The 11986-nt window shown below is 35.5% G+C and overlaps 1 protein-coding gene across 1 annotated transcript; it reads left to right on the top strand.

Moving 5' to 3' along the window:
- The first annotated feature begins 3636 nt into the window (after positions 1-3636).
- On the top strand, positions 3637-8524 carry LOC113740288 (uncharacterized). The gene is made up of 6 exons (XM_027267858.2): positions 3637-4113; positions 5140-5240; positions 6262-6359; positions 7253-7449; positions 7603-7650; positions 8124-8524. Exons 1-5 carry the CDS (start codon positions 3738-3740, stop codon positions 7644-7646), a joined length of 816 nt encoding a protein of 271 aa, XP_027123659.1. The 5' UTR covers positions 3637-3737; the 3' UTR covers positions 7647-7650; positions 8124-8524.
- The last annotated feature ends 3462 nt before the right edge of the window (positions 8525-11986 follow it).

Below are 11986 nucleotides of genomic sequence, written 5' to 3'. Positions count from 1 at the left end.
TTTTTCCTTTTTCCCTCCGTTCTTGGTGATTTATTTCACGTCTCTATCCGCATCACTTTATATATATCGGAACGTGATCGAATATTCAAAAGTTGCTTACAAGTAACTTTTAGACAGTAAAGTAACCACATAGTTTTCTTTCTTTTATTCAGGAAGAGATGATGTCAGATCAGAAAAATCAGGTGCCTCTAGAATTGAGAATATTGTGTGGTGCCTTTGTCCAAATGACTATCTACCAATCTACAGTCCCATTTGTAAACACGGTCTGACAATTGAGACGCAACGAATCTTCTGTTTCACATCTTGTGCCACTCTCTGTTCCATTTTTTATTATATTGTTATTTCTCATACATAAATATTATGTTTTAATTCTTTTTTGTTTTCTTAAGATCCAATAACTATTAATTGAGTAAAAAATAAATACAGCAGTTTCAAAAAAGTAATATATAATAGAAAATTAAAAAATATAGCAAAAAATTCATTAAAAAATCTCATTTTTTTATGCATTTTGATTTTTTGAGTTTGTTAGATTTTATTTTTTACTCAATTAATAGTTATTGGATTTTAAAGAAACAAAAAAGAACTAAAACATGATATTTATGTATGAGAAATAATAATATAATAGAAAATGGGACAGAAAGTGGTACAGAGTGTGGGACAGAAGATCCGTTCTGCAATTGAGATGTGAAATTTGAGTAATGTTCTTTAACTACCTTTCGGCCTTTAATTGACAATTGAGATGTAAAATTTGAGTAATGTTCTTTTATTTGAGTAAAATTTGAGTAATGGGCCTTTTGCCCACACGGTTTTCACTTTCCTATGGTCCTCGATGCTAATGTATTCGGAGGCGCCCATAGACCGCTCCGTAGCATATGGACTTAGTCATATTGGACCTGTTAAGGCAGCAGACCTCTAAGCGCAGTTCATATGTGTATTCTAATTTTGACTTAGTTTTGAAATGGATATTGGACATGGGCATGGGCTTAACTAATGGGCATAGCGATGGAGGATTCCTAAGTTGCAAGTCTCGTACCAAATGCAACATATTCCGTCAATATTCCGTCTTGCAAAGTTGCTGGCTAGGATTGCAAACAATTGAATCAAATCCAACTTTGATTTTATCAAGTCAGTGTCTCGACTTAATTTTTATCAAACGACTAGACTTAACTTTTATCAATCGAATGGAGTTTTAACTCAATTTGCTTGCGATTAGCTCGCGACCAACTCGACCCGTATGCAGCCTTAATTGCTGCATTTCTTTGATTATATTTGTTTCCTTCTGCATCCACTTCCTTGGTTGTCCCTTTTTTTCCCTTGTAAAAATACCCAGATAGAGCTGCATCTTTAGCTGGGCATAATTGCTGCATTTTAGTTTTACGCTTTCTTATTCAGAATTGGAATTTTTTTTTCATTTTAATCCTCCCACTCCTTTCTATACCCTTTCCACTGTCAATTACTATTAGGTATAAAAATCATAAACTTAGTAGCAAGAAAAGACTCTATCTAAAAGGCCTTCGCTAATTACTGAGCAAACTCCAGCGGTAATTGAGATTAAAAATATTAATCTTTAACAATAACCCCTCTTAGTAGTACTTTGTTTTGCGTGAGATGAGACATTTAGTAGAGCACACCAACTCTGTACTATACGTCAAGGTATAACTAATTCCATTAACTTGGCGTAGATTAGGAATCCCCACTTTGTTTTACAGCTCTGCCTGTCCACTCTCAGGCAATAGCACAAACAGAGAATAATGAAGATGCGCCTCAATTCTTACAAGAGTTAATTATTGCAGCAAGATATTTAAGGCGCCAAAGACTTTTCTCCATGCCATTAACACTTAACCCCCAGGAAACCCAAAACTATTATGGAGTACCATCACAATCAACACTTCATTACAACCAAAAAGGAAAAAGCTAACAAATAAATGCATGAGAATTGATATTTGCACTTTTAAATTAGCCTCTCGCTGTCTCGCGCTCCAATTTACCTATTGATGACTAAAATACCACCGAGAAGTGCAAGATTTAGGACTGAGAATATCACTTCTCTAAATAAACATTATAAATTTTCAAACTTCTCACAAGAAAGATGGAAAAATAAAAAAAAAAAATTTGTAGAATGATTTCTTAAATTCTTAGGCTACAGCAGAATGCAGTATTCACTCTTTAATGCCTTTTTTTTTTTTTTTCCGGACACGATAGACATACATTTACTCTATATTAGAGAAAATCTAAAGAGGTCGAAAAGAATTCGAAGGAAACTAAATCACCGCGGATTCAGACGAATGTCTACGCCCGCTAACAAGCTACAATTTCAATAAAGCCCGAATTTTTATACTCCTTCCGTCCCACTTTAATAGTCCCATTTCTTTTTTCACACAGTTTAAGAAAAAGTAATTAACTTTGTTGGAAAAGTAAATTTAGATTGCTATTTTTTTAAAATACTCTTACATTAAATATGGTACAACTTTATGGGAACTTGAATTGATGGTAAAAAAAGAATCAACTCTCATTAAATGGGGTAGGTTTATAGTAACAACAACTTACATTGAATAAGGGTATTTTAGAAAAATTAAAATACAACTACATTCTTCAATTGAAAAGTGGACTACAATTTGGGACAGATGAAAAAAGAAAATGAGATTATCAAAATGGGACGGAGGGAATAACGTTGATAAGATAATTTGATCCATCGCGTGCACCCCAAGTAGAGTTTTGGTTACTCTTTAATGCCCAATTGACTAACTTCGTATTGGACTAGATGGCCCATGTGTCCCCCACGCAGCTGCATCCCGTCACACTCTTCCAAGACCCTAACCGTACGCCCCACTCACTCCACTGTAATTTGACCTTTTCAGAGTCTATCTGTAAGGAGTTATGCAAAAATGTCCTCACATTTGTGAATTATTATTGTGTTTTAGTCGATTACTTATAAGTGACTTGAGACTGCATTGGTCTCGAAAACACTTTCGTAGGTTTAAAACCAAAAATGGTTCAAAACCCCTTTTCACATCACTTTTCCTACTTGTAATCATGCCTAGTTTGAGCTGCAAACATACATCACCTTTCTTCAAAGAAAAAGGCATGTATGCATTACTTTAGTCTATCGAAAATTATCTGACATGACTGCTCTCGCGAGTCTTAATTTTTGTGAAATTTCAAATATAACTTGAAATAGTTATACGCAAATTCATATTTCATACTTATTGAAAAAATTAATAAACTTTTGTGAATGTTGTTTGTTGCTCCCTATTTGCAATGATTCTAATACTTATTTAACAAACAAACTAATGTTGGAAAAACTCTCATTTAACCGAGCTTGATGCAAAGTAGTTTATTTTATCTTTTAACTATTAATAGAAAGGAAAGCGTGAGAAACATTTGATGTTATATACACCTTTCTTATTGAGGTTAACATGCATTTGGTTTTGTGTTTCGTTTTAAAAGCAATCCTACCAAAAGGTAGCTTTTATATGAGGAATGGGATGAAAATAGCAAAATGTTGAGTACATGACGGACTCAAAAAACAATTATTTTGATTGTGACAAATTAAGAGAGATAACAACAAATATGAGGGACTATTTTGCAAATTTGCTCATCTTAAAATCGCCTTATAGTAGGAAGAAAAGGTCGTCTTATGTTCATCATCAATAGATTCAGAATCCAAATTCATATCGCAAATTGTGTAAAAGTAATAAAAATAAAAGTCCCTTAACCTACTGAAAATTGCTTGAATAATGGATTTCTGGCAAAGAGCTCGGAGCTTCGCCGAGGAAGCTGCGAAGCGTTCGCAGGAACTGACTAATGGAATTAGCTCCTCCAAGCTCTCCGACGTCGTTTCGGAAGCTTCGAAGCGGTCTATGGAGATCGCCGCCGAAGCTTCGAAGAAGTCTAAGGAGATCGCCGCTGAAGCTCTAAAACGCGCCGACCAGATCAAGTCTCAACTTCCTCCGGCAGCCGTAGCGCTGTCGAACCTCGTCGATACAAGTTCTCAGGCGGCGACTCCTCCGGCGGTTTCGGCCGCTGATCTGGAGAAGTTTGGAGTTACCGATGAGTTGAGAGAGTTTGTACAAAGCATTACGATGAATACTTTTCGCGATTTTCCGCTCGAAGGTCAGTGAATTTTGACGAAATTGCTTCTCTTTTTGTTTCTTTGATCTTTGCTGGTTGTGGGAATCAGGGAAATGGAGAATGTGGATTGAGAGTTGCGGTTTTCTTGTTGCAGATTCAGCTTTTGAGAATTTAGGATTTTTCTGTAGAGATTGTTATATACTCCAATTCGATAATGCTGGTTAATAATTGTTTTTGTTTCTAATTATTGAGTTTATTTGTGGTAATTCTTCTGAATATTTGAATCGGAGATTGCTTTAATAAAAAGAAGTGTTTTTTTTCTGGTATTTGGTTGCTTGTATTTCATGCATATTTTTCTAGTGAATAACAAATTTGTGAATGCAAAAAAATGTTAGATAATTTGTGGCAATGATTGGCATATAAGTGCTAATACCGGTTTTGATTCAGGACAATGTTTACTGAAAAAGGTTGTTAGAAAAAGGTTGTTAGAATATATCAGCTTTCTAATCAAGAAGTATCGATTTTATTATATAATTTTTTATTTTTTTTTCTTTTTTCCTTTGTTACAATTAGGCAGTTATTCTTATCTTGATTTTGAAGTAGCTTATTTGTCATTGATTTAGTTAACTTACGTATGTGGTTGAATTGGGTTTAGCTGTTATGGTAGAAGTATCATGTGGTTTCTTTGAAGAACAAACTTGGGTACAACGTGTAAATTCTTGTTCAATTACCAAAGGCATATCTGTAGAAGGAAAGTGTGGAGGTTGAAACTCACGCCAGCATTGTAGTTAGCACGCTTGATCTTCTTGACATTTCTTCCCGATTCTGTTTATTTTGCTGCAATGACAGTTCTATGAGTCTGTTATTTTGATTGTTTAGTCTCTGCTAGTGGTTTTTTGTAATTTAATGCCAAATTATTTGGCCCCTTCTTGTTTTACTGTTATATTTATCCTTGTCATGCAGCATAATTAACTTATGGTTATCAATTATGTCTTGTTCTTCGCACAATTGTCTTTTGTTACCTTAACCAAAAAAAAAAAGGCTAATCTTAGTTGGTGTCTCCTGCAGATGATTCAGAAGTGTCTGATATTCCTGCAGTCTCAAATGTTAGACAGGATCTCACTGAATGGCAAGAGAAGCATGCCAATCTCGTACTTGCTACTGTAAAGGTAGATGTCTCTGTTCTCAAAGTATCATTGATCAAGGCATTTGAAAGAGATAAAGAAATAGGTTTGCTGAAGGTATTTAAGGAAGAGATAAAGAAATAGGCTTAACATTATATTCCCCTGCCAAATTAGACTGCTCAATTTTGGAAGTAATTTAGTGCTCTCCTTTGGCTTGAAAAGCTAAATGAGATTAGGCTTGTGGCTATCTAAAACATCTTGCCACGTTGACTGCAAGCAAAATATTTAGCTGCTTGGTACACTGTTGTTCTGGTTATATGTTGCGATTCTTTGATACCGGAAGTACTGGACTATAGAACATTGTTCATTGCGATGAGCAGGTTGTTTCTTGATATTAATGCCCTTCTAACTAGCCTTTTTCCTTAATTTTCTGTGTCATGGTTGAGCACATAAAAAGTGAAGAAGAAATGTTTTTATCCACTTTGGTTATTGGTGCACATTCCGGATTAATATCTCTCTTTACTTTCCTGCCTCAGAAAATATGACATCACACTTGATTAACTTCTTCATGTTGTTGTATGACATCACTTCTGTTAGATATAGTATTTCTCTTTTAGTTGGACATTTCCACTTATTAGCAGGAACTATGGTTGTTCGAAGATAAGACAACAGACTTTAATTCTCATTTAGCACTTGTTTGTTTCAACTTGTTTAAAATGTAGGGAAGTTTGTACCAAGTTGGTGCTGGATGTGATATAAGTTGCTATATTATTTCAGATGTTCACATTTATTAGAAGTTAAAATTTGCTTTCTAAATGGGGAAAAACTTTAAACAAGCTATTGCTTCCAGGCATGGCATATCTGTCGCTGGAAATGGTGGATTGGTTTCATGTGTGTATTAGTGTTCTATACTTGTTTCATAAATCAGTAAAGAATTATTCTTGGCAAAGAGGTAAAGGGCAACAAAATTAAGTGAGCATTGTTTAACATAGAACCTGTCTGGGTTGGTATTGAATTCAGCCCTATCTTAAGCTGATCTACTGTGGTTAATGCTGCTGTCTTGCAGGAAATCAAAAGTTTAAGATATGAGCTGTGCCCACGTGTCATGAAAGAGAGGAAGTTTTGGCGTATCTACTTTATTCTAGTAAATAGTCATGTGGACCCGTAAGTATTTCTTGTTCCAAATCAAAGTTCCCCTTTTGTGCTACTTAAAACATGGTCTTCTCAGAGCATACACAGCAAAGAGATCTGTTGGCTTGTGATTCATTATGTTCTGGATTGTTTTAACCTGTGGGCTTTGCTTTTCATGTCCAGTTTCTCAAGTGGTCACATTCAAGATATTCGATGTTTCCATGTGTAAATTGTTTTGTCATGAAGTAGATTGCAGGAGTAAATTGTTGCTAGTTTGTCAGAATAAGTTTATTAAGAGTGGTATTCCTTGAAATTTTAGATAAATGACTTTCCCAACATGATGATTTTAGTTATCCCAAGTATGTCTATGTTTGTGTTATTTTACCTTTCCATATTGACAAAGTTATGTTTTGACAACTAAACTGCTTGTAACTTTTGACTTACTGGTCAAGGAATTCGAATATGCTATCATCCCCTTCGATGTTTTGGTGGAGAAGACATCAGATCCAATTGGGGTAAATATAATTGAAACAAAAATAACACTTTACATTCCTTCCTTGGATGGAAGTTATCCTTTTCTAAGCTTTTAAGAGGTCCATTGCTTTATGGCAGCAATAGGCAATGGGAGGGAAGCATAGTAATTCAACTCTGTCTAGTAATTTGTAACAATCCTGATCTGAATTTTTCATTTTCGTTTTTTCCCCCATTATATGTAGCATTTGTACTTTTACCCATGAACAGGGCAGAATCTTAGGGTTTTCAAAGTGTATGACAAAAATTAGCTAATGCTGACTAATAAAACTTCCAAGCATCTTGGGACATCATTATAAACTCTCTCTCTTCCCACCTCCCTAATGTCACCCTCTTCTGAGACAAGGAGATAGGATATTTTGGCTGACCATTTTAATTTGTATGATTTGATACAGTTATGAAAAGCGATACATGGAAGAGAAACTAAAGACTGGAGAAAAACAAGAAAATGTGCAGCAGGAAATTTCATCAGCTGGAACTACTTCTGGAGCAGCTTTAGGAGGAGCAAATCAGAAAAGTAAAAATGCAACCTCTGAGCAGGATTTGGATGTATTTCTATTGGGAGATACGGGAGACAGTGATGAAGGCCCAGGTAAAGATTTGAAAGTTGATGCACATGCTGCTTTGAGTCCTTTTCCTCTTTGATGGATATTGCCAACTCCCCACCCCCCAGGGCAAGCGAATGTAACTTTTCTGTTGATATTGCCGAGTTGTGGCACACTAATGGTCTTCTCTGTTTTGCTAGATGATGGAGATGATGGCTTTGATGATGATTTTGACAAGATATAGATTGGTGAGTTCAAGATAAATGTTTTTGCTTGTACTCTTGCACCATTTTCTTTTTTTATACATGCTATCTGTAGTGCTGTCAAGTCAATTTAGATATGTATAAGTTGCTTAAGGAACTACAGAGTGTATAGTTCAATCTCTTTTATTTATTTATTTATTTTTTTTTTTGGAAAGAGATATGATCGTTTGACCAAGTATATGCATATTGCAAGGGAGATTGAAAACAACTGTTTAAAGAGACTGGAAAGCGATGTAATTTAGGTTATGTAAATCATGTTAAATAGAAAACAGGAAAATGTGGTGGCACAGTTGTTGGTGTTGGAATTAACATGCACTTAGCTTTAGACAAGTGTCACAACATGTTCGCACAGAGACTGCATAGAAAAGTAAAATATCCAATTTTAGGAGGCTAGAGTTTTTCAGACTGCAATGATACTGTAGCGGGGATCTCTAACACATGCTTGCATATATGTGTAGGAGTACGTAAAAGAAAGACTCTGGAAGGGCAAAAAAGTTTTACAAAGAGATCAGAGTTAAATCACAGAGTTGTCTTGAAGAAAGGGAAATCTGCATGAAGTTGGTATTCAAGTTACATCAAAGTGGCCAGTAGTTGTGAACTGTATCTTCTCCCCTGTTTATAAATTCTGTGTTTTCAATTGCTCATTGTTTCAAATGTATGTTGGTTTTTCTTTTGCCGCCTGCCTTGGGAAGGGGGAGAGAGAGGAGAATGCGCGGAGAGCTGGTGGAGCTGGACGGTTGGTGTAACTGGCTTGCATTTGGTGCTGTAAATTTTGGTTAATTTTTATATCTGCCACCTTTCACATTGTTGTATTTATTTCTCCTTATTAACTCCAATTATTACAGACATTTTCTGTTAAGGGTGGATTATTGCTTCTATAGTAGATTTTGAGTAATCAAAGAGAGCTTCTTCCTGGGTGAATTTCAGGGATTCACCTTTGTCATAAATCTCCAAAAAAGGGGAATTGGATTCCTCTCCTTTTCTATGGAAAAGACACTAAACTCTTAATCCCACTCATCTCTTACCCGCCCGCCACCGTCCATTGAAGCCGCTGTGCGCTACAGCGGGCTGTAGTTGTAAAACTGGGAGGATTCAAGGGCACTGCTAGCATGGAACAGGCTAAGGTAATTGAATTTCTTGCAAGAGAAAGCTTCACCAGCCTGAAGGTTTTTGGAATTGCGGCCTCTGGTGCTGAAGCTCTATAACTTTGTTATTTTTAGCAGTTCTCTTGATTCATCGTCAAAATTTTGACAAAAATTCTTTTGAAAATTTGCGACGAAAACTCTTTATCACCTGCAGCTTGTATTTTTTGTTCCTTTTCTTTGGGTTTTCAGGTGGCTTTTATGCTTATCATCATATCATGATAGGTAGAATGATTTGAACACCTAATGGTTCATGTAGGTGCGAGTCAACAATATATTTTCTTTATTTAAAGTCAACGAGATCTATGGGATTTTTTCCACCGACGCTCGCAAGTCTGAAATCCGAACAATTTAATTGGCAACCCAAACGAGTAACCTTGAGATCTAAAGCAAGGCTGCCACGCGGTTTGCTCTGGTCTATCTAATGTATGCCATCAGCTTCAACGTGCACGTGCACCAATGATTTTGAAGTTTCAACTAAATTGCCGGCATAGGGTGGCCATTCCCTTCACTAGCTCTGGGAGCCAAACCACATTTCAGGAAATCTGATAATGATTGGCTGGCGTTGGGATTGCATATGATCACGCATTCACTGTTTGCCTCTTGCCCTTTGGAGACCACAGTTCGAAGAAGAAGGTTGTAAATTGTGCTCGAGGGAGTTATTGATGTCTGTCGTTAACCTCTATGATACTATCTATAATTAGTTGGGGGCTCGAGAAGCGATAATTTATCTTGCGAGGCTGCGACGGATATCAGTAGTTTGAGTCCGCTTATCTTCAACCAGTAAATTTAGTTGATAAAAAATTATATGATGGCACGACAATTTTTTCGATCAAATGATTCGATTTATGATCTATCATTCATAGACGTTTATAAGATCCTCCCACTAGTGGTATGTTTATGGACAAAAAGCAGTTGAATGTGTTGGACAAAAGCAAAAAGCTGAAATTGGTAGTACAAAGATATCGCAATCAAGAATAAAGCTCAAATTGAACTAACTTTTGAGTACATGCCTGTATATTCTCACATGTAACAATATAATGTAGCTCATATTTTTGCTAGGCATGATCGATTTGTTGGTACTCGCATTATGTTGAAGTAGGATGCTGCTATCATCGTACAGTTTGTTTTTATGGCTAATCTTGATTTAAATTTTTTGTGTTTTTTCAAACGAAGGAAAAGAAAAAAAAAAAAACCCCTCATTGTAGTTCCTCAGGCTTTATCACTCTGGATGTCGAAACTGGAAGAGGTTGAGTGTTTTAGCATTATCTATTAGCAATAAGTAACATAGATATAAACATCGTTGAATAAGTTTGTATGGCTTCAAATTTGGAGCCGTAACTGTCATTGGATTGTCTTATTAGTGCTTAGGCATGACATCTCAATATCTTGCTCACTGCTATTGACCCATTAATTCTTAATTCCTTTTCAATCATTTCAATATAATTGTCGCTTAAGATAATTACAATTTGACACGATACGAATCATGAGATTGATTTTGATGTTTCTTTCAATTTTTTTTGGCCCCTGCAGAATAAAGATGTGGCTACCATTGCTCAGCCTCAACTCTGCACGTCTGTACAGTTCTTTCCTTTTCTGGGATTTTACCTTGTCGGTTGCCTTGTGTTCTCTTTTCCTATGGAGAAGAAAGTGATTCAATGGTTGTCTCTTTTATGTATAGACCTCCTTTTCTTTTTCTTTTGCGTTTTAATGAATATTTGTAATTCCAATGTACAATTTCGACAAAAACATTTCAAACGCTACCAAAATCTATGCCCTATAAAAGCTATGCTTTCATACTTGAGCCGGGCATCGACGGTCGAGCTCAAGGGCCAATGGATTCGATCGGGGTTGAACCGGATGACGTCATAAATAAAAATTATTTAAATATTTAAATATTGTATGTAAAATACTTAAGAGCATGTTAATATTAATAAATATATATATATTTGATGTTTCAAATATATTTAATAAGAAAATACAAAGAAATTATAATGAGCACTTAGCAATTTATATTATTAAATGAACATTAACAAGTTTAGAATTAAAATTATGGATTTGATTGAAAAATAACACCAAAATTTAGGACAACATTTTATAAAGTATGAAATATTTGAGATATATGAAATATTGAAAATGCTTTGACCTTTTAAAAAAAAAAAAAAAAAGAAGCTTGACACCAAAACCGGTTCATCCGGTTTGCCGATCAAACCCGGGTTTGACTGAATTTTTATACACCCAATTTTTTAGAGTAACTCAAACCGGACACTCGGTCAGTTCTCGATTTGTCTGGTCGGACCGGCCGATCCGGTCCAAATTTAAAAACACAGTTATAAAGAAGTGGGCGTCCTCAATTCTTGTCAATCTTCAAGTAATTTTCGAACAACACTTTTTTCCAGATGCAGGGCATACCGATACTACTGTCTTTTCGCTATCCTTAATTACAACAAGATTAAAACTTGATTGGTGGTGCTTAGACATTTTTCGTTAAAAGTTATCAAATTTATACTCTTTGGTAAGTTAATTAGTCAAATTTCCGCTGACTCATCTGATCTCCACAAATTAATGTTGGTCTAAATAAGATCAGGCACAAGCTGACGTGATGTTTTGGATGGAAACCAATGGTCTACTCAAGAACATCTTTATCAGAGTAAACCACATACAGTTTTTCATTTCAATTTTGTTCGAGGAGAGACTCTAAACGTTATAAAAGCACGAAAATTGAACCGGGACCGCACGATCATCTCTGATTAATGTTTCTACGTTCACGAAGGCTATGCACTATGAAATTCCCTTTTTATCAATTACTACATGGAAAAAAGCATTTGCTTCCTAGTGGAAAAGGAAATGATATTTACGGTTTTCACACCTCATTCTCTAATGCAGGCAGACTTACATTGCTCCATTATCTTAATCTGGGGGTCTCAGTCCACCTTACTATTTTAATGCCAATTTTAATATGGTCTACGGTTTTAATTCCAATTTATGGTTGGAATTGATAGCGCAACTAATTATGGTTTACTATTGGTATTTGGCAGAGTCAAAACACTAATCTCCTTTCCCAATTCATCAAGTTCTTTGATAATTTAATGGATCATCTTTAGAAAACTTTGTACGGGATTGTAACTGTAGTAGTTAACCCTTTGAAGTAATCATATTTTTCCCCCCTGATTACGGTT

This window comes from Coffea arabica, chromosome 4c (assembly GCF_036785885.1).
Source record: "Coffea arabica cultivar ET-39 chromosome 4c, Coffea Arabica ET-39 HiFi, whole genome shotgun sequence".
NCBI lineage: Eukaryota > Viridiplantae > Streptophyta > Magnoliopsida > Gentianales > Rubiaceae > Coffea > Coffea arabica.
This window is presented reverse-complemented; position numbering and strand designations above follow the sequence as displayed.

What these genes read in the sequence shown, in the direction of transcription:
- LOC113740288 (XM_027267858.2), top strand. Translation starts at nt 3,738, where the DNA reads ATGGATTTCTGGCAAAGAGCTCGGAGCTTCGCCGAGGAAGCTGCGAAG. An exon ending in TCGCGATTTTCCGCTCGAAG is followed by an intron (nt 4,114 to 5,139) that starts GTCAGTGAATTT and finishes TGTCTCCTGCAG; the next exon opens with ATGATTCAGAAGTGTCTGAT. An exon ending in GTAAATAGTCATGTGGACCC is followed by an intron (nt 6,360 to 7,252) that starts GTAAGTATTTCT and finishes GATTTGATACAG; the next exon opens with TTATGAAAAGCGATACATGG.